Genomic DNA, 23,271 nt, shown 5'->3' on the forward strand with positions numbered 1-23,271 from the left:
TGTATATTAAAAATGCATAATAAATATTTTGTACGACTTCAAAAAAAGCGATAGGTGTTAGTAATAATCAAAACATCCTACACCTAAGCTCGGTACATTATCCCATATAAATACATCAGACTTCTTTTCTAGCGATACATCATCAAGAACATATTAATTCGGGGCTTCCCTAATATTTTAAACGTCTTTTTTTCTCCTTAATACATACATACATATATATATATATATATTTTAAATGAGGTTGGCTGGTTTTTTTTACTCGAGGAAAGAAAGAAAGATTTTAAAACATAACTCCTCATGTAATTTCCCCTTGAACAGAAGTCATTCTATTGTTCGGGGAGGGGGGGGGTCTTAAAGGCCACGTGGTTTTCTTTATCAACCTGAATCATAATTATAATAAATACAAATAAATCAAAAACAGCCTCAGCAAACCCCTGTATCCGTCTCTGAACACAGGTCTGACATTAGGCATCCTGGCTGGCTGCGGTATTGTTCGGTGCCATGATTTTGTGTTTTCCTTTAATAAGACTCGGAAAGTAAAAGATTTTTGCAGGACTTAGGTGGTGGCGAGATAATTACCAGCTAGATAAAATATTTGCCACCAATTCTGATGCAGAGATCCCCATGCTATCACTTTCATTTACTGGTGTGCAGGATATAGCCCGGAGCTCCACTACTCCAACCATCAGAACCAATAATCTTTACTTTACCTACTGCTCGTGTATCGATAGCTTCTCTAGCCTCAGGCAGCTGCTTTGATATGTTAATATTTCTGAGTACCAAATTCTGCAGAGATCATATTAATGTTGTACATACAGAGTGGAGCTTTGCCTTAAAGTTGAATATTCAGATCGCCTGTTTCAAAAGAAATCACTTGAAGAAACGAAGCTTCTATTTACAGGAGTCGTCTGTGGTTTTTGGATCATTAAAACAAAACAAAACACCAACAAACCCCCACCCTCTCCTCTGACACTTTCCGAGGAAATGTCTCAGGCTTTTTATTATGTTCGACTCCTTCCCTTTTAGGTTGCCATTTTAAAGCCAAAGAGCCTGTTTCCCGTTTGATTTGGGGGGGGGGGGCTTGTTTGCTAACCCCCACTCCCAAGCCCCCCTGCATATGAAGCATCCACCGCTTGGGTGTCCTCACCGCCAAATATTTGGATTTAAAAAGACAACACGGTGACATTTGGCCCCAGTCGTTTTATGAAATCGAGAAGGCAAACTCCAAAAAAAAAAAAAAAAAAAAAAAGCTCTTGTTTCGCTTTGTGATCATCCATCGTTCCTGCCCCAGGCTAATTTCAAGAAGCTTAAATACTGCTATCGCCTCTGGGCCATGACGAGAGAGGGGCCAGGCTATCGGCAATTGCTCTTTTTCGATTGCCCTTGGCAACATAAAATACAAACTACTTTGAATCAAAACATTTTTGGGGAATTAATATGATCTGAACTCTGCGCGTTCTCAGAGATCTTGAGTTTGTCAGATCGCTTAGAGGTGACTGACATGCGAATGCGGAGGCATTAATGCCTAGCTAGGAACACTGTCAGATCTTATTTGATTAAAAATACAAATTCTTAAAAGCTCAAGCATCAGTCAGCCAAAAGTCTGCCAATAAAATCATGGGAAAGACGCTTCCCCTTCTCTCTTCTGCCTTTTATGTATTTACTTATGGCGCTGCCTGCAATTTGAAAGGGATTCGATGCGGCTTGATCATTTTCTCTGATCTTCCATTTTAATTTGAGACACTTCATGACGAAACTGCAGCCTCGTGTCTCACTCATTAAGGGCGAGAGTTTAAGCGGGGGACGCTTAGAGGCGATGTTAACACAGAACAACAAACTGAAGCTCCCCAATACATTCTCCCCTTTATGATACCTCGGGTCATACACGGAAGGAGCGGTAGACTAGATCTGGGTGTAAAAGGTGTTTTCCATATACGGCCTCTGTAATCTCTGCAATAGTGGTACTGAAAACTAGGCAGATACAGGAATGGTAATATCCTTTATTGCTTTTATTTCATTTAAATTGCAAACACCTGTTTGGCAGGAAAGTTAACAGGGAATTTATTTTGCTTGCTTGCTAAATATTCTCTATGTCAAGATAGATTATCCTATTGTATCTCCTTCTCCCTCCCTCCCCCACCCGAGGCCATACCTATTCCTATATTTCTCCAGTACTATTCTGTATCCAAAGTACAATATATATGTAGGAAATCGAAAAAGCCGAATTCGGTCTTACATAACAAAGGATAATGTATCGTTCTACAATGATGTGAAACTTTTCACTAAAAGGAAACTTATTTTCTTCAGGTAATTAAGGGCAAATAATAAGATCCGGATCCACAGGGGTATCCTGTACTGTAGGCTAATATAGCACTGTACATAAAGGCAATTTAATCTTTCAGTTAATTGTCTTTTCCTCCGTTTGTTGTTCTCAGCCCCCCCTCCTTTCCACCACCAGCTCTTATCCGTCGAAGAACCTTACAATAGTCTTGATAATCCTGTAATACCTATAATTGTGTCCCGAGCCCTAATGCACTGTAATTAACACGGCTGTCTCTTTTCAGAGGCCAATTTGAATTGCATTAAATCCTAATAACTTGTTTAATTAATAGGTTTCGCGGTTCCAGCCGAGATAATCTCAAACCGACAACAACAAGCATTGGTCGAGGGGTTACGCTAGAAGGCAGGGTCTGTAATCCGCGCAGCGTTAGGCGTTTGTGTTTATTAGGCGTCAAATAAAATAAATACTAATAATTAAAAACAACCCCATTCCTGCAGCTTGCTTTGCCCTACACGGGAACGGCAAGCACCTGGTGAGGTTGGGAGGGAGTCGGTTTTGTTTGCCTGCAAAAATCGTTCCTTGCGGTGTCAAGCCAATGCCGCAACTGGTCGCTAATGTTTGCAAGATCAGGCTCCCTGCGAAACTTGGGGATGGGAACAAACGCCTCGTTTCCGTCAGAGCTGCATGGAAATGTGGCTTCAGCTGTAGCATGGGGCAGTGAAGGAGTTACTGGTGGGCAGGGGAGTCCGCTCTGTGCTGACCTTCTGCTATTTCCTTCACCTTCTGCTACATTTCACCTTCTGCTCCATTGCAAGGTTGGGGGCTTTTGTGCTTCCTAACGCGAGACAACAGCTTCAGCTCGGCCTGGCTGTGACTGGCTGAAACACGCGGTAGCAACACACACACACACACACACACACACACACACACACACAATCCAAGCCACACAAACAGAACTTCCATAGCATACACACACACACCAGAAGCAACACAAACAGAACTTCCATAGCATACACACAGACACACACACCGGCACACAATCCAAGCCACACAAACAGAACTTCCATAGCATAGACTGGGACAGGGTGCAAACCGCAACGCACACGTTGCCCAGCGCACAGAACACCACACGCACCTGAACACCACCACAAGCAGTTATGCGCACCAGGACAGGACGCACACATCGGTACAACACACCAGCAGCACACGAAGCAAGTAGAAGAGGGTCGCACATCTCGCGCCACGCACACACAGCGAGGACAGCACCCAGACATACAATATGTCAAATACAACACCTGCCACCGCACGCGCGCGTGCACACCAACACACACACACACACCCACAGAGAGAGCACACAGACTAGCACAAAGCCCAGCAGCACCTAATGCAAACGAGACGCACAGAGTGCAAAAGACAACACAAGGAAGACAAAAGTACATAATACAACACAGGGAACACAAAACACACCACACAACGTACCAAAGTCTCATCATTAGACACACACACACATACACACAGGAAGAAAACACACAGCACAACACAAACCACAATATAGAGTGCCAAAATCTCATCATTCAGCATATACGCAGAACACAGCAAGCCAAAAGAAAGAAAGAAAGAAAGAAAGAAACCTATATTTCCCCAAATCTCTGGCAGGATGAAGAGTTGGCACATTTGCTAAAAGATTGTTAACTGGGAATTTCTGCTTTAAAAAAACCTTAATGTCTTAGGAGTTCTTTTAGACAGTTCTGCTTCTTTATGACACATTTGACAGTTCAGGAGACAGGTGAAATTAACAAATCAAACTCTAACAATGCTTTGTGAAAGAGAAATGGACTGATTTATTTCTTTTAGCTCTGAACATTTTGCATTTGAGCCCATATCATTAAAATGAGATTTATGTTCTCATTATAAAGCACAAATCCCTTCAGTATAATTGCATGATGTTGGCATTATGATTGATCAAGTGCCCATCCTCCTTCCATTGAATGTCTTCCCTTGTGCATGTTTGTAGAAATCTTTACAGTTGTGTTCCTGGAAGCCAGTGAGGGAAGGACAAACAACAACATAACAAACAAAAGCATACTTGTCCTTTTGTTTATTTTGTTTTGCATCCATTATAGTAGCATTCCTACTTCATCTGAATTAACTTCTTAGGTCAAGATTTTCAAACATGGGTGCCCAAAGTTAGGCTCTTCATTGCCTATTTAGGCCTATACTTAAGTGGTTTGATTTTCAAAAGTATTGACAACTCAGCAGCTCCCACTGAACTCAACCATATTACTCATGATTTTACAGTTACACAGGTGCTTACATTCTTTGCTGGGTCAGGATCTAAAGCTGGGCAAAAACCTCAAAAAAATCTCCTGATTATTTACTGATATATATATAATATAATCACTTCTGCTGCATTCACACCCCTTTTGTGTTTAGTTAACATGAATATTCTATAAATGAGCTTATTGCACAAATGTACATGGAAACAGTACGTTTTAAGTGACTATGAGAGATAGTGACACGGTTTGAACTCATAAATGTAAGAAACCTGATTACAAAGGTTATATGTATTCGGCCTGTCCAGTCACCAATAACCAACACTGCTGGAATTTGGAACATTTACAATGAACTCGTAACAAATAAACCACAGAGCAGCAGTTCTTCATAGAAATTAATTTTAATCTGAATAATTTGATGAATAATTCTCAGAAAATTCTAAATTGCCCACAATGACTCATAAACAGAAAAAGAGGTGAAATGTGCCAAATAAATCACTCATCAGTAGCTATTTTGACAGCTCTTCTATTACTTAACAAAATATAAGGATTTCCATTTCTCCATTTTGTAATAAACTGCAAATTTGCCAGATTTTCAGAACACAGTAAAAAAAAAAAATCTGAAAGGTGTCATGAATTAAAACCCAGAAATTCATTTTAAAGGCACCTGTAGACATAATAGAATAATAAAAGAACAGAACCTACTGTTAAATGTTTATATAAGATAAATCCCACATATATCTCCTTAAAAACCCATTTCTTCAAGGATGACTCTAGCGATTATGCTGATTCTTATAGAAAAGCACTATATACACATGCAATTTGCTACAGGCCAGAAAAAAATATGAAATCACAATGCAGTGACAACAGTAGAAATATATGTCTCACATTTCTGACAAAGCAATAGCATTGTTTTCTATTAAAACACAAATTAATGCACAACATTTTAACTAATGGGAGCATGGGAGGCATCTCAGAACACAGATCTATTGATAAATGGGCACATATGTGCCCTATTCAACATAACCACATGCCTAACTTTAAGTATGCCAGTGAGATTTAAAGTTAAGCATGTGCTTGAATGAATCGGGAACTAAATGATTTTTCACCACACTACATTATCATGTACATCTTCTATTCATATGAAAGGGAAAAATAAAAACCAAAATCCACAAACCTGTCTTTGCACCTTCATTTACTGACATTTTCATTGTGTTGACAGGACTGATGTGTTTCTAGTAAGTTAATGGAGTCCACTGCTGTTCCTACTATTATTTTTTGATGCATTTATCGTTATTGGTGGTTAGTGTTTTGCACTGAAATAGTTCATTTGGTGCAAAGACGGGAATAAAGTACAAATACTCTCCCAAAACTGGCACTTACTTCCTTTTAATGCTAATTTGTCGGCTATTTAGCACAACGCTTGATAGTTCTATTTCAAGAGGCGACAGTCAGATTAGGGGTGAGAGAACAAAGTCAAAGCAGAGTCCAGCACAAGGGAGCCAGTTTTACTCCTATTTAAGTAAATGGGAAGGAAATTTTTCCCCTTTGCCTTCAGTGGGAATAGGATTGGGCCCCAAAATATTACAGCAAAAATTAAAAATACCCTTTCCCTATTAAAGCACCCAATCCTTCAAGGAGTTTATCAACAGCATCCTCATCTCCCAGGGAAGTTCATGGTAGCTTACGGCACTCTATACCTTGAAGGATTGGGCTCAGAATCTTCTGTCCCTCAGTTGGGTCTTCTGTTCCCCAAATTCTAGATATCTTTTTCCCCCTTTTCCTCGATACTGTTATATTTGTTGAATTAGAAATGAGGACGACAAATAAGAAGACAAAGTCATGTGATAAAGATAGACGGTAACTTAATAACCACATTTACCCATGCGTTCCACAGTCGTAGCTTATGCGCCATACATGATCCTACAAACGCTTCCCCATCTCGATAATGCTTTGTCCTGGGAGTGGCCCCATTGCAGTCAACAGGTCTCTTTGCATAAGTAAGGAACGGTTTGCAGGATCAGTTTTACAGCGAATAGGCCCAGTCCTATGAAAACTTATTTATGTCAGTGCCTTGCCAGCAGGGCTAGTCCTGTTGGCGCCCTTTCAACGGAACCACTCACAAAGGACTATGTTCTGAAACCTTTACTCTGTAAGTATCCTAGTAGACCTCACTGGGACTTCTCATGTGAATAATTGCTCACCAGTGTGTGTAAGTGGCTCACAATCTGCCACTTTACTCATGTTGAGTACTGACTTTTCCTGGGTAAGGTACTACTCAGCATGAGTACTAGTGGCAGCATCTGGTCCCTAACAACTACTGAAGGGAGTGATAACTACTCATGCGAGCAAGGGTTTCCAGGATCAGACATTAAACTCATGAGAGGCTTAGAATTTTTTGCCCAGTCCTCTGTTATTTCAGCGGTTGCCCACTGCCTGTGGTTGGCTATCGGCTAGGACAATTCCTTTGATGTTCTGTACCAAGAACGGTGTTTCTAAAGGTGAGCAATGATTGGCCTTAGTTGCTGTCATTGCTATTTCATAGGAAATAATGCACAAACAGGCTGACCTCCGCTTCTTCTCAACTTTATCTCTTTATTTTAATATAGTAACTAAAAAAGAATTGGAAGCTAAAAATATGTCCATGCAGCAGGAGGCATAACCTGTGATCTTTCATTGTTGTTTGTACTTGTCCTTCCCTTTCTATTCCTACCGCCTCTCCCTTTGTTTACTGCCACTCCTTGGTCTCTTCTGTGGGGTGTAGGGTCCAGTCCCATGGTCCTCTTTCCCATTAGTCCCCAGTGGGAGTATTCATGTGAGTAAGGACTTCAAAGAAGATTGCCTGCTCCTCTAGGCCTATTTTTGGAGCCATCTTTGTCCGTAAAACTCCCCTCTCCTCCGTGGTGCAGTATCAATGAATAATTAATATAGTGCAATAATTATATGCAACAGATTTTACCATGTTCTAATTTGCATCTGGTTTTCAGCATTTCTTTAAAAAAAATAAAAATGAATTTAGCTTTTTTGATTTTTGTTTGGAAGAAAAGAACACTTTTTCTTTCTCCCATACATGTTCCTCCTCCGTATTGTTATTAATGGGATTGTTTTGCATGGTAACTGTGTTTTTAAATATTTAAGTTGTAAGGCATTTACAACTACAGATTAATGACAAGGTTTTCAATAAGCTCAGGTTAGGGAAGGAAAGCCAAGGTGAGACCAAAATATTTTCATATTAAATGAACAATTATTTATTCAGTGTCAATTGCTTGTGCACATATGGGTTTAATTTAAGAGAGAGAGAGAGAAATATTAACATTTCATTAATTTCAGTACAGTCTGATGGTTTGTAAAATATCCAAAGGACTTGCCTCTTATTTTGAAATAAGTAGATCTATATAATAATATAATAATAATAATTGGAGATATACCTATCTCCTAGAACTGGAAGGGACCTCGAAAGGTACACCAGCTGAAGAGCTGGCCTAATGGAAGGCAGAGTGTTTGAAGGTTCTGAGACCTTTGGAACCATTCCGATAAAAAAAAGTAATTGTAACATGACCATTTCTCCTGGACTAAATAGGATACCAGTATTCCCAATTGATGTTATACACCAGGCGTAGGCAACCTATGGCACATGTGCTGAAGGCGGTATGTGAGCTGATTTTCAGTGGCACTCACACTGCCCAGGTCCTGGTCACCGGTCCGGGGGGCTCTGAATTTTAATTTAATTTTAAATGAAGCTTCTTAAACATTTTAAAAACTTTATTTACTTTACATACAACAACAGTTTAGTTATATATTATAGACTTATAGAAAGAGACCTTCTAAAAATGTTAAAAAGTATCACTGGTACACAAAACCTTAAATTAGAGTGAAAAAATGAAGACTCAGCACACCACTTCTGAAAGGTTGCCGACTCCTGTTATACACTATCTTGTGAATGTTAAAATGCAGCTTTTAGCAGTGAGAGTAATTTACCATCAGAGCAGATCACCAAGGGATGTGGTAAGTTCTCTATCACTTGAGGAGTTTCTAAATCATGACTAGCTGTCTAAAGCAGATGCTTTAGTTCAGCCATAAGTTGTTGTCATGCTACATGCAGGAATCACTGGCTGACATCAGAGGTGCTGGAAGTAGGAGTGCAGTTGGTGCTGTAGCACGCCCTGACTTGAAGTGGTTTCCATCATATACAGGGTTTACAGTTTGGTTCAATGGCTCTCAGCACCCCCACTATAAAAATTGTTCCAGCACCCTTGGCTGACATTACACAGCGTGTTGTGCAGATCAGACTGGATAATCATAATGGTGTCTTCTATCTTTAAAGTTTATGATTTAAAAAAAAATTGGTTCATTTCCTCCGCCTATTAGATTTCAATCTAGTAGGTCTTCTGAAAACTGTAGAATGAGAAAGAAAGAAAGAAAGAAAGAAAAGTGCACAATTGTGCCTGTATTTGTCAAAGCAAAGAAAAACATCTTAGAGATTGTACTTTGATTCCATCTTCTAACCTAAGGCATGTGTCTTTTGTTTTGTAGGTGGTACCTGTGTTGTTAACCCCACAGATCTTTTTTGCTCTGTACCCGGGCGCTTATCTCTACTCAGCTCCACTTCTAAATACAAAGTGACCATTGCAGAGGTGAAGAGGCGCCTCTCTCCACCCGAATGCCTCAATGCTTCGCTCTTGGGAGGCATTTTGAGAAGGTAAGTTGAGGTCAGGTGTAGCAGAGTCAAGGTAGCACTGTCATTCTTTTCCTCATAAACTTTTGTCTAGATCATCATCGGTAGAGTAGATCAGAAAATGGGGGGGAGGGGAGCAGGTGAAAACAAAGACAAATATTCTTTTCATCAACATTTTCTGCAGAAAAAGATGGACTTTTCATCAAAAAAAAAGGAAAAAAAGAAAGAAAAAGAAAAATCAGCTTTTCATTGGCAAGACCAAATGTTCCATGGAAAGCAGGCCCTTTGTGTGGAAAAATTCATTTAGTCCAAAAACTAATTTCCTGTTGAAAAAGAATGTTGATGGAAAATTTTCAGCAAGCCCTAGTCACAGCTTAGCTGCATAAGGGAATATGGGGGAGTAAGGCCCCCTATCCAACCCTCCTCAGATTTTGACTCCAGCCAGGATGGAGTGAGCAGGTGCTACTTGCTCGATTCTCCCCACTCTGGGACAATGGGGCAGTGAGAAGGGAACAGTGGGTAGGGTCTTGTCTCCCCTCTGCCCCACTCACCAGCCAGAAGAGCTGCCTCAGTTTGCAACAAGCAGTAAGCTGATCGACTAAAAAGAGTGAAGTAACTTATTACACCTCACATAGCCAGGGGAAAATGGGAGTGGATTGTGACTCAGAGGGGTGCGTGTAAGGGGTATGTCAATACTCCATAGTGAGCCTGGGGGGTAACTCAGGTTTGAGACCAACGACCCTTCTGCCCACACACAAATTTGTCTGATTCTGCACCTAGCTTCTAGGTCTCTGCTACGGGGGATAAGCCCAAGCCCTGTTCTTTTTCAGTGTGGACACAGGTCAAAGCAAAGACCCAAGCAAGAAAGTTTCTATACTGAGGCATGGACACATTACTACAGCTGTGAGACCTGGGTCCAGCAGGTGTAAGCCCAGGTTTCCAATGCAGTGTGGAGGCTCAAGTGCAGGCTTGGAAACACTGAGTCCAGGTGTACGATGCAGTGTAGACATACCCAAAGTCTCTTGAGCAGAGCTGGGTCACTAACAGGTATTTTGATTCCTTGTGGATTTAAAAAAGTAAAACAAAATAAAAATAAAAAAAAAATATCATTTTGGATTAGACCAAAACCATTTTTTTTTAATTTTGAGAGAAGCAAAAAGAAAGAATTTTAGTTTCAGACCAACCAAAGTGTTTAATTTTGACAAAATTAAATGTTTTGTTTCAATGTTGACTATTTAAAAAGACTTCTGGATTGTTTCAAAATAGCATTCAATAACATTTAAAACCAAAAAAGTTATTTCAAACAGAAAAATTGAAGCATTTCAGATAGGAAATATCAAAATCCCCTGTGTCTATTTGTCTGGATTTTTTTTCAGAGGTGAGGATGTTTCAAAAAGAACAATGTCTTGGAATCAACATGAATTTGCAGAACGTTTCAGTGTTGCCCAATCTGCATTTTGCACCAGAAAAACTTTCAACAGACAAATTTTGTCCAGTTCTGTTCAGGAGGCTACTTTTAGGGTGGAGCAATTTATGTGAAACCCTTTGCTCAGGACTGTGCTGAACATCACAGCCTGAAGTAATTTAAAGCTAGATTCTGATCACCGTACCCATGCTCAATATCACTTTACCCAAGTGGTAATTCAGTGGGGCCACTACTAGAGCAAATCACTACTCGGCGTGAGTAAGGGAATAAGGATCTGTCCCTGACAGATTTTTCATTGACATCAGCAGTGGTGGGATAGACCCTAGATTAGCAAAAGAGGTGAACGGAAATTTTAGATTGGCATGTAATGAACAAACAAGTAAAATGAATACACAGATATTCTTCAGGAACTATGTTGGAGCAGTTGTATGGCTTGTGTTATACAGGAGGTTAGAATGGATAATCACAGTGGGATTTTTTTGACCTTTAGTCTATGAATCTGTGAATAAAATCAGGGTGGTTTTTTTTTAATCCCATTCTATCACGACAGAGCAAAATCCAAGAATGGGGGGCGCTGTTTGCGAGAAAAATTGGACAGACTGGGACTGAATTTGCCTGCAGGAAGAAGGAAAGCAGCAAATGTCACCCTTCTGACATCCTTGGTTGAAGGTAGGCTTTTGTAATATCATAATATAATAATACTGTCATGTAATAATACATTTGCAGTGTTGTAGCCATGTTGGCCCCAGAATATTAAGAAGACAAGGTGGATGAGGTAATATCTTTTTATTGGACCAGCTTCTGTTGGTGAAAGAGACAAGTTCTGAGCTCTGAGGGAGGTCGAAATCTTATCTCTTTCCCCAACAGAAGTTGGTCCAACAAAATATATCACCTCACCCATCTTTGTCTATGTAATAATTTGCATCGATATGACACCTTTCATCCCTGGATTTAAATATCATTATCCCATTTTGTACAAAGATGCACAGTGACTTGCCTAAGTTCATGAGGGAATCACTGGCAGAGACAGGAGTTAAAACTCAGGTCTCCTGTCCCCCAGTCCAGTAGCTTATTCATTAAACCATGCTTCCCTTCACATTTATATGATGCTTTCTGACCAGGGAATTTCACACATTAACCAAAGAAGCATCACCGTGCTGTTGTGAGGTAGATGAGGATTCTATACCCATTCTACAGATGGGACTATTTTTCTGGCAAATGTGTCCTTTTTTTGTGTGTCTCTTCATGAATTGCCTAAAGCTGGTTCAAAATCTTGAACATTTTCCCCAAAAAAGGGGACACATTTTTCAACAAAGAATTTTTGTGATAAAAATTTTTTTTTCAAACCTAGAATTGCCCATGAGCAGCTTAAGATTTCCCAGGATTTATCTGCAGTTTGCAAGGCATTCAGCAAGCACTCCCTGCTGATAATTGCTGGCCTGTAGCTTGGTCCTGAGCAGCTCTGTGCCCCGGAGAGGCAAGGAACAACTCCTCCTAGGTGCTGAGAGCTCTCCACTCCCCTTGATGTAGTGGGAGCTGAGCACTTGACGGGATAATACCCTACATGTCCATTCAGAAGCAAACAGGGCGTCTCAGGTTTGAAAATGGGAAAATGGAATGGTCACCACAAGTGTGGGAGTGGAGAACACGTAGCACCTGGCAGGAGGGACCTAGCTCCTCGTATGATCAAGCCCACTCAGCACATATGACTAGATTGGGATTTAGGCCTGGTCTGCATTGTGGATTTGCCCAGATCACTCCAGGATCTGCCTTGGCTGCCTGTTAGTTTCCAGGTGGCGTTTAAGATGCTGATTGTGACCTATAACGCCCTAAATAGCTTGAGATCAGCCTACTTGAAAGGCCGCCTTTCTCATGCTGATATAGAGGAGTTGGGATTCCCTCCAAAAGCTTTTCCATTTAGCTTATCCAGAACATCTTGTCCAGTTCTGAGAGAACACTTCATCCAGTCCTCTGGGATCCAAACCACTCAGTTCAACTCTGGCTTTTGTCACTCGGGTACTTTTATTTGGCATAGAGCAAAACAACGCTGAGTTGATCAGCCTCAATCACAGGGGGGTGGGTATAGGGTGTACCGCACATGCAAAGTTACACAAACAATCTCTTCCTTTATATACATTTACACATTATATGGAATTTACTGTACATTAAATCACACATTTTTGGAATGGCTTGGTCTCGCTGCAGGAACCAATCCCTGCACAGCATGGTCTGTCCATGAGCTGTTCATTTACATTCCAAGTTTATCTTGTCCGTAGTCCCTGACATCAGGGTGCTGCTGCTTATCTTAGCTAGCACAGACCCCCTGACTCCAGCGTACTGTTTGTCCAGCCCCTGTTTGCAACTTAACCTTCCATTCGCCTTCCCAGTTATGCCCACTAAGAAATGAGGCAAGTTACTTATGTCAAACCAGGCCTACGAGAGGAGAGAAGAGGTGCTTGAGGAAGAGCTCTCTGGGTACATAACAGAAGGAGCCACCAGCAGGGAAATACTCCATGGAGTCCTTAGGAATTCACTCTTCCTCTTCCCTGGGTCTGAAATTGCCGGAATCTCTGGATCTTTGGGGCCCATCACACAGCTCACCTCACTGCGGAAGTTCTGTGCATTTCACGGGTGGGGATGTGGTTTTTGTGGAAGCTGAAGCAGGGAAATGTTGTTTTGTGTGGCTTCTTTTGTGCAGAGGAGGGTGGCTGGTTTGCTCTGGTTGGATGCGTTTTCCTCGGAGTGTATTTCCGCTTCTCTGTCCAGGGCACGTAGAGTCAGGGCTAAGCGTTCTTTTCAAGTGGCCTTGCTGAAGTTGAAACCAATAAACCAAGTTGGTTGAATGTGATGGATTTCAGGAGGGAGTAAAATCCACACGTGGGTCTACCCCAGCAAAGGCACAATCTCCCACCGACTTAGGACCTCATTATACTGCAGCCTGTGCCAGAATGTCCCTTCCAGGGCCTGGTTTAGATAAGTGGGTTATCAGTCTGCAACAGTACTGAGCTAGTCCTTTAGCTCACAGAGTAGCGGGTTATCCTCTTACAGCCAAAGTTCCTGGGGTGGAGCCCTGGGGTGGGTTGAAGGAAGCATGCAGGAGTGCAGAGATCACATTTGCTTGGAGAGGCTCCCCCATGGAAGGGAAAAAGCCAGCCACACTGTCATTTCACAAGGTGAAAAATCCAAGAGTGACTATCAAGCAGTTGGAACTTTAAGCAAAGCAAAATAAGACTTAAAATCCAAGGCTTACCCAGGATTTTTTCTGCCAAACCCCATGAAGACACCAGTTTTATTGTACCCCTACACGTATCTTTTCAAGGATCATCTCTTCGGTATCCCTTCCCAAGCGCTGCACTTCCTGGTAAATAGGTCAGCAGGGAAAACGGCTCTTTTGTCCGCCCTGATATAAAACATCATATTCTTTCTTATCCCTTCCTTTAGCCGTTGTTTTCACGCCCCTCCCTCCTCCCTTCCCATCCAGTGAGTGGAAAGACAACTTCCACCCCCACTTCTACTCCTTGTATAGGAGTTCTGCTGGATAGTAGCATCAGATGGGGGTAAAGCCAAGGAGGAGAGGACATTCAGATCCAGAGCTATCTCCTGGGACCCTGCCTCTGCCTTCACTCCAGATAGGAGCATCCCTCAGTCTTGGCTAGGCCCAGGAGAGCTTTACGCTGCTCCTTGCACCTGCCGTCAGAAGCCTGTCAAGGTACACAGCCTGGTCCCTCCAGTGGGGCTTTCCAGAGCTGTCTGTGTTAGCTCAGCCTCAGCAACTGTCCCTTTCAATCATGCAAATCTTTCCGGTCAATTGTCAAGCGTTATAGGAACGTGTTGCCGTTCAGTGCCGGCTATAGCTGTAAACAAGGCAGCACCCCAGATTTAATGGGAAATAATGAATGGTCTCTGATGCCGTCTTTTGTCTCTGACTCAGGAAAATGCTCTGGCTATTAGCAACGAAGTCATTTTTTTGTGTTTAAACAGGGCAATTGATTGGAAAATGCAGGGCTTTTAATGGGAAGCTAGCATCCATCTTTACCGTGGAGGGACTAGTCCTCCACTGAAAGAAGCAATAGCAAGCTAGGAAAGGAAGAAACCAAGGTGACATCATCAAGATCATAAGCAGATGTAAAAGGAGACCCAATACAGCTCATCCACATTTTCCAAACTTCCATTTATTTTCCAATTAATATTTTTTGTGAGAATTTTGATGGGAAAAAAGGGAAACATTTTAAGTGAAATTTCATGCAGTGTGTTTCTTATTTTTCAATGCTGTGTACAGTTAAGAACTCCCTCAAGCAATAATCAAAATAATGTGCAACCCCGGCATGTATATAAAGACATTATAAGAGCTGCATCTAAATAAACAGCATTCTGGTACTGGGACAAAACCTCAGGTTTGTTCAACAATGAGGGTGTGTGAAGAATCATACCCTACAGGCTACAATATTTAGAACCTGACATTTTAACATAGAAAGCTCTTTTCACATGGCACATCTCAGTAAAGCGCGATAATCAGTTTTCTCTTTTCAGTGAATACATAATTTTAAAGTTATGTGTATGTGTGAATATAGACATATATATGCACACAACACATGCAGACATATATGCACATACATTTAGCTAGCTAGCTAGATAGATAGATGTTATTACGCCTAATTTGTACGGAAGTAGCACCCAAGCAGAACCAGAGTCCCAACTCAAGATATAAAATTCAAATTATAATCCCCTTGGCATAAGTGTCAACACAGCTATGTACTCAGCAGTGGTCCAATATACATGCAATGAATTGGTGAACAAGTATTTACAATTGTAATCCCATTTGCTTTCCATTTGCCTGCATGTTTTTGAAAATATTATCCAAATGCTAACATTATTATTCTGGGCCCCGTAACACGGCTGGCTGCTTCCCATGTACCCTCCGTATGTGGCAAGTACTCCACACAAACAAAAGTTTCTCTTCCTTCTCCCAGGCCTTGCTGCCTGGAGCCTTTCTTGCTTTGGGAGGCCACTCCCAGGACTTTCCCGGCTGGAGTCTCAGTATGTCTACATTGCAATGTAAGCCCAGGGTTGGTGGGAATCAAATCAGCTGATTTGTTCTAGGGAACCCTGGGCTTGAGCATCTACATTGTATTTTAACCCTAGGTTCAAAATTTTCTGAACCATGCTCGAACCTAGGGTTCTGGCGTCCTCACTGCAGTGTGAAGACCCGAATCAAAATAACCATATCCCAGAGTCCCTTGAGTGCCCACCCTAAAATATGGCTGCTCTAGCCCTAGGACTGTGGTGCATTGTGGAAAATCTATATTGCCCATTTTGCACATTACCAGGAAGCAGCTCACTTTGCAAAAGGCTTGATCGGTTCATTCTCCATTGCAAACCCAGGAGGCTCGCTGACTGATAGTGTGCTTGCAAATTGGTGATCAGAACAGAATGGGTTAGTGCTGACTGACCTCAGCTACTGCCATTTGCCAAGTGGGGAGCGGGGGAGCTTCTGTTTTCAATAGAGTGGATTGCAGATTGTTGGGATAGAGAGTATGATGGGTTCCCCGCGGGGTGCCACTTGGAACTGGGATACCACTGAGCCTGCCTGTCCCACCAGCCTGGGTTCCACTTACTCTGTACTGCTGTGACAGGCTTTCAAGCCTCTTTTCCAGCACACACACAGGAAGAGACACACCCAGCTACAGCTATATTCACACAGATGCTGAGATCAGCTCTGCATGGGAAGGCTCAGCTAAGGAACTGCCCAGCACTCAAGTGCACTCTCCCTCTGGAGAGTAAACCCAAAATTGTATTGTCTTGCGCTGCACAGAGAACGGTACAGCATAAGGTCATTGAAATCTGCCCCCTCCCTCAATGTGGAGAGAGAGATGCACAGCTTTTTGCCCCCAACCCCAGTTATGAATTGCACAAACTGGGTTTTGGAATAAACAAAGAACAGGTTTATTAACTACAAAAGGTAGATTTTAAGTGATTATAAGGGATAGCAAACAGAATAAAGCAGATTACCTTAGTAAATAAAAAACCCCTGCAAGCTGATCTTAACACACTAAATAGGTAGTATATAAATTAGCAAATTCTCACCCTGAGTGATAAACAGTCTGGCAGATTCTTAAGGCAAAAGTTGCCTTGGTTTTTCCAGGTTTTCAAACACAGGCTAAAGATCCTTCTAGCCAGGGCCCATCACTTCCCCTTCCCACAGTTCAGTCTTTATTTCGCAGATGTTTCCAGGTGTATTGTTCTAGGGTGAGTGAGGACCCGCCATAATGTCATTTCCCCCCTTTTATATCTTCTCCCCACTTGCTGGAAAGCTCTTTTGCTGTGACCTGGGTCAAACAGTTCCCACTGTGCAGTGCTATCTCTGAGAGGTTTCCATTGTACACAGTTCCTGGATAATCCTTGTGCTCGTGTGCATTTCCTCAGTAAGCCATTCACTTTTTTTACTGTCGTACCTGAAAGGCTGCTTGTGGGTATTTTCAATCTCAGGACATGTTTTAGCAACACATACATAGCCAAACTTCATAACTTCACATACGATGGTAGCACATATAATCCAATGAAATATTACTATCTAGCAGATCAAGACGTTTAGTGTAGATGCAAGGGAGAATTAGCCTTGAACCCCAGCTCAAGCATGGTCTTACATTGCATGGATTTTACCACAGTCCTAACTCCCAGGACACTCTGCTACAGCCAGCTCATCCCTAGAAATCTCTAATCCCTGAGCATTCCCCCCTTCACTGCAGTCTCCTTCCTAAATTTAACCACATCATAGGTAGTTCTGCTGGAGTCATTAGCACCGATCACTCGCCTAAAGTTAGACATGAGCTTAAATACATTTCTGAATCAGGGCTGTTATATGTATTGCATTAGTGTCCAGAGGCCCCAGTCAGGATCAAAACCGAGTTGTCGGGAGGACGACAATTCTGATTAGCGACAACTTTTGAGGTTCCCAAAGGTTTTTTTATTCCAACGTGGAACCAAAACTAAACCAATTGAATGTTTCAGAAAATGGAATTTGTGTTGAAACAGGTGTTTTCAGATTGAAAACTTGCGTTTTTCAATTCAGTCTCTGTCTCTCTCTCTGGTCAGACATGACCAAGAATCACTGGATGACATGTCTCCTCAAAACATTTCAGCTTTGACAAAATATCATATATTGATGATATCAGATTTCATGGAAAATGTTCCAACCAGCTCTAAATCAGGATTCTGTTACGCTAGGTGCTGTACAAATAGTAGAAACCAGTTTCCTTTTTCCAACTCAGCAGTATGTTTAGCTTGCAGGGGCATTTCCTTTGTTCAGTTCAGGAGTATACTCTTGCATTCCAGATCCAGAATAAATGCTTTTAACATACAAGGCAAAATATGGTTTTGAGCAGTGGTTCTCAACCAGGGGTACGCGCACCCCTAGGGGTATGCAGAGGTCTTCCAGGGAGTACATCAACTCATCTAGATATTGGCTTAGGGCAGGTCTACACTAAGGGCGGGGGTCAAACTAGGGTACGCAACTTCAGCTACGTGAATAGCGTAGCTGAACTCGAAGTACCCTAGTTCGAACTACTTACCCGTCCAGACGCCGCAGGATCGAGTCCCCGCTCCTCCTGTCGACTCACCACCACCCCCCGTGGTGTTGTGGAGTTCTCGACCGGACCGGAAGAGCGCGGAGTTTGACGCTAGATTTAGAGAGACGATTAGAGAACTCTCAAGTCGAAAGACACACCACACCACCCCGTACGAGTATGTGATCACTTAGTTTTACAACAGGCTACATAAAAAGCACTAGCGAAGTTAGCACAAACTAAAATTTCATACAGACAAACTGAGAAAGTAAGCGATTTTTCAGTAATAGTGTGCTGTGATTCTTTTGTATTTTTATGTCTGATTTTGTAAGCGAGGTACGCGAGATAAATCAGACTCCCAAGAGGGGTACAGTAGTCTGCAAAGGTTGAGAACCATTGGTTTTGAGCACCCACAAACAGATTGTGCTTGCAAAAGTCGATGTCGACTTATGTCACGTAACGAGTGTCATGTGATCAGTGCATGAATTGAATTGGTTTATGCATGCCGTTAGGTGCGTGACAACCTGATTTATGTAGACAGTGGGGGAGCTGCATGTGGAAGTTGAAGATGTTCCTGTGGCAGAAAAAAACTTACGAGAGATGACAGTAGCATCACCCTCTAAATGGAAAGAGGTATTAGTGTAATTGACACCTCCCTCCAGCAGGTTCAGGGAATCTGGCCCCACCTCTTGGTATTTGCTGATCCCTTAGCTGCTCACTTAAGATGGGTTTCACTGGAAATTAAACTGGGGAAACCCACCCAATCAATAAACACACAAAGGAAAATTCAAAGCTATGCAGCTGAAGTGAAATCCTCTACCCACCCGCACAAAGCCTCAGTAATCAGACTCCAGGGAATGGGGGAAGGACCCCGCAGAGGGGGTGAGATGGATGGAATCCATCTTCTCACCAGCAGGACTTCACTGCAGCCTTTTCCGAACTGCTCTTCCAACGGAAAGGCTGGAAGAGTGGCCACCATGCCCCTCCATTCCTTACACAGTGCCTCATACCTGGGCCACAGGGCCAAGAGGCCAGAATCTGATCTCAGTTATGCTGGAGTAACTGAGATCAAGGGCGTAGTCACACTGCAGTGACCTGTTGAGCTTACTTTTTTAAAAAAATATATATAGCTGAAAAAATTCTTTAAAAAAAAGTTTCATATAAACTGATTGACCCATTTTGTCTGCCTCCAGGGGAAGCCTTACATTTGGCCAGGGATTTTGGCTACACCTGCGAAACAGAGTTCCCGGCCAAGGCAGTAGGAGAACATCTTGCCAGGCAGCATATGGAACAGAAAGAACAGACAGCGAGGAAAAAGATGATCCTAGCGACAAAGTAAGCAAGAAAAATCATTAAACACAAGCAATGTGGCCAGACGCTTTTCATTCGGATCATAGGAGGTTTATTATTATTTGTATTACGATAGCCCCCAGAGGCCGCAAGTGAGATCAAGGCCCCTTTGTGCTAAGTGCTGTCAAAACACAGTAAGATACCGCATTTAACCCAAAGAGCTTACACTGGGACTGCTCACAGTGCAGGAAGTTAAGCATGTGCATACGTCTTTGCAGGATTGGGGCATAAACAGGGAGGGAGCATTATTAAAATGTAGGCTCTTTGGGGCAGAGGCCAGCTCTGCGTTCTGTGTTTGTACGGTGTCCAGCACAATCCTGCTCCATGGTACTAGGGCTCTAATCTGCTAACACAATACAATTGATAACTAATAATTATTCCCAATGCACAGAGGGGGAACTGAGGAACCTGGGGTGGGGGGGTCAGATCCTCAGCTGGTGCAATTGTTTCAGCTCCACTAAAGTCCATGGAGCTATGACAATTTACACCAACTGAGGATCTCCACCAAAGTGATTAAGGCCAAGATTTTTAAAGCAATGTAGGCCTTGCTGCGCTCAGCTTCGCAACGCCTAACTGAGCTGGGAGCCTAACTGATTTTCAAAAGGGATTTAGGCACTGAGGAGTCTAGATCTGACTGTTGATGGGATTTACACTCTTAAATTCCTAAATCCCTTTTGCAAATGAGATTAGGCTCCTAAATACATTAGGGATTGTGATGCCGACCACAGCAATGCCTATAACGATCGGGGCCTCGGTGACTTGCCCAACATCACACTGGAAGTCTGTGGCAGAGCCAGGAACTGAAGCCAGACCTCCTGAATTCCCAGTTCACAAGCCTCATTGGTGGCTGAAATAATGGGAACAAACCAGGCCAGAATATAACTCCTGAAATAAAGATAATTTGCTGGGAAGAAGGTATGCAGACCAGTTGGACCTCATGGTCCATACACACCAACGGTTACAATTTTTTATGTACTGTTGGACCACAAGTATCTTTGTCTATTCAGAGCAGACTTTTGTTGTCATCATATCGTTTATATGTCCAACACTATATGTGAGTCAGAGCCAAGACTTCTTCGAGTTCTAAGTGGCAAAGCACATCAAGGACTATGAAATCTAGTGCTCAGTTCCTATTGAGGCAAATGAGAGTTCCATTCACGGACTAAGAACAACGCGCGACTCAGGATATTCATGTACATCACTGGCTTGACGTCAAGCTTTATTCATTCCTGGTACTGCAGCCCTTTGAGAACATTGGGTACAAGGGAAGATGTGAGTGCAAAGTATTGTTATTATTCTACTTACGTTCTTCACTCACATATATCAGCTGTCTGATGCATTTCACAAACGTAGAAATAAGTAAATAACCCAGAAGTTACTAAAACACCACTTAGCTCATTGGGAGTTGCGTCGCTATGCTTCTGGTTAAACCGTTGAGTATTTAGGACTTGATTGTGCCTCCAGGCATAGCTCTGAGCAAGGGGGTGGTATATGTAAGCAGCACCACCCCAGAAGTACCCCAGGAGGCATGGTGAGTCAGCAACACCCCTCCGAGGCACAAATTCTTCTATTCTCTCTCCTTCCCCTTGGGAGATAGTAAATTGCCTCTGGCTTATACCACCAACAAATTACCATGCTCCCCAGGCTGGTTCATCTCTACTGGCTGGCCCGTCGCGGGGACAGGTCAGCCCATTCCCCTGCCACTTTCTACATTTACCAGCCACCTGCTCGCAGAGATGGTGAGGAGTAGCGGACACACAGAGTCCATTTACCTCTGCATCTCCAGACCCACAATCCAGCCAGTCCATCCGGGGGCCTCGTAAAGAGGTTATCTTCTCCACCGCACACCCCAGGGCAGATGCATAGTCCACGTCATAACTTAGCCCCCATTCTGTATACACGATACATTGATATGGACCAAAATAAATAAAGAGGGAAGTAAATGGCAATTTAAACTGGAAATGCTCCCTGATCCTTATTGCAACCATTGACGCCATGACGCTATCATATTTTCAGAGTCATAGAAATGTCCTATTTCCCCTCCATCAGCTAAAAGTACTCGCTAGTTGGTCAGTTAACCCTACCTTTAAAAGTAAAGATATCATTTATCATACTGTATGTAGGAAAAACAAGAAGAAGTCCGGTGGCACGCTAAAGACTAACAGATTTATTTGGGCATAAGCTTTCATGGGTATAAAACCTCTGAAGAAGTGAGGTTTTTTACCCACGAAAGCTTATGCCCAAATAAATCTGTTAGTCTTTAACGTGCCACTGGACTTCTTCTTGTTTTTGTGGATACAGACTAACACGGCTACCCCCTGATACTTGACTGTATGTGGGGTGATTGATGTATTGTAATGAACTGGCTGGTGTGTGTTACAAGTGCCCTCTACTGGATGGAATTTGAACTACACCACACAGTATCATAGGCCCTAAGGTACTGTGATCCCAGATACTACAAAAATGGGCATCATACAAATGTCTATAGTAAATAATACATCCATAATTATGCTACTAATGAACATTCTCCATTAGCTCAAGTGTCAGGGCCGATACTCATGGAGAAGGGGTATCTGAGCTTTAGCTTAGCAGTTGACAAGAAGTTCATAGCTGCCATGGTGTACACCATAGTGACAACTATGACGGGCTGGATAGTTACACTCTATGAAATTAAACTGAAATGCTTGGGCACCATAGACACTCAAGGATATGCTGTGTCTAACCTTACCTTAATCCATTCTCTGCCATTGACAGTTCAGTTCCTCCACTGATTACAGTTGCTGGCTAGTTGTGGTACATCTTCCAACATGATGCCAGTGCATTCAATAGCCTCTATCACTGTCTTCTGCCAGCTCTTCCTCGACCTTCCTCATTTTCTCCTGGGGTATATCCAGTTCAGTGCTCACACAGCATGCCTCCCATCTTCTGTATGGTGTACATGTCTCAGCCACCTAAGCCTTCTTTCTTTGATTATATTTTCTAACAAACCCAGCGCTGTCAGCTGCCTTACTCTGGCATTGTTATTTTATTTTTCCATTAAATATGTAGTTGTTTAACTAAGGAAGTAAATGAACTGGTGGGTAGGTTGCTGGGCACTGCCCTCTACTGGATAGAATCAGAACTGCTTAACTGTGTGTTATTGATAGAGCTGATGAGATTTTCTGAATTTTGAGATCTTGATAAAATATGAAAAATGTTGACAAAAGTTCCCCAATGAAAATGTTCAGGTTTTTCAATGAGCTTGTGGAAATTTCTTAACAACCAAAGAATGTCATGGAGATGTTAACATTTTTTGAAATTTTGAAAAATCAGCAAAAAAATTTTTTTCTATTTGTTTGATTGTTTATTTTACTAGCATTAGTTATTAACATTCTGCTGAACATTACACTTCAGCTCAAGCGGTAGGGGACTTTGGTTATAGAGCAGTAAGGTTGGAGTTCTAAACTTAGTGACTCTGAAGTTTAAAATTGCTATTATTTATTATTGGTATTCCAGTAATGCCCAGAATGATCAATTGTGGACCAGAACTCCATTGTACTAGGCACCATATAAACAGAACAAAAAAAGTCCATGAACCAAGGAGTTTATAATCTAATAAGCTGTGATGCACTGTCCAGGGAAAATCATGAAGTTGTAGGTGACCACACATGTGTTACAGGATCAAAAGCTGTAGAACACCTGCATGCAATAGCCCAAAACTCATA

The 23,271-nt window shown here is 42.2% G+C and overlaps 1 protein-coding gene across 1 annotated transcript in view; it reads left to right on the top strand.

The window, feature by feature from the left end:
• Positions 1-23,271, top strand: part of TFAP2D (transcription factor AP-2 delta) — a 54,221-nt gene that overhangs the window by 6,749 nt on the left and 24,201 nt on the right. Inside the window, exons 4-6 of the mRNA XM_039532108.1 lie at positions 9,088-9,253; positions 11,206-11,324; positions 19,411-19,552. Coding sequence (XP_039388042.1) covers positions 9,088-9,253; positions 11,206-11,324; positions 19,411-19,552 — 427 coding nt within the window. The remainder of the gene's footprint in view (positions 1-9,087; positions 9,254-11,205; positions 11,325-19,410; positions 19,553-23,271) is intronic.

The sequence above is a fragment of the Mauremys reevesii genome, linkage group 3 (genome assembly GCF_016161935.1).
Source record: "Mauremys reevesii isolate NIE-2019 linkage group 3, ASM1616193v1, whole genome shotgun sequence".
NCBI classification, from domain to species: domain Eukaryota; kingdom Metazoa; phylum Chordata; order Testudines; family Geoemydidae; genus Mauremys; species Mauremys reevesii.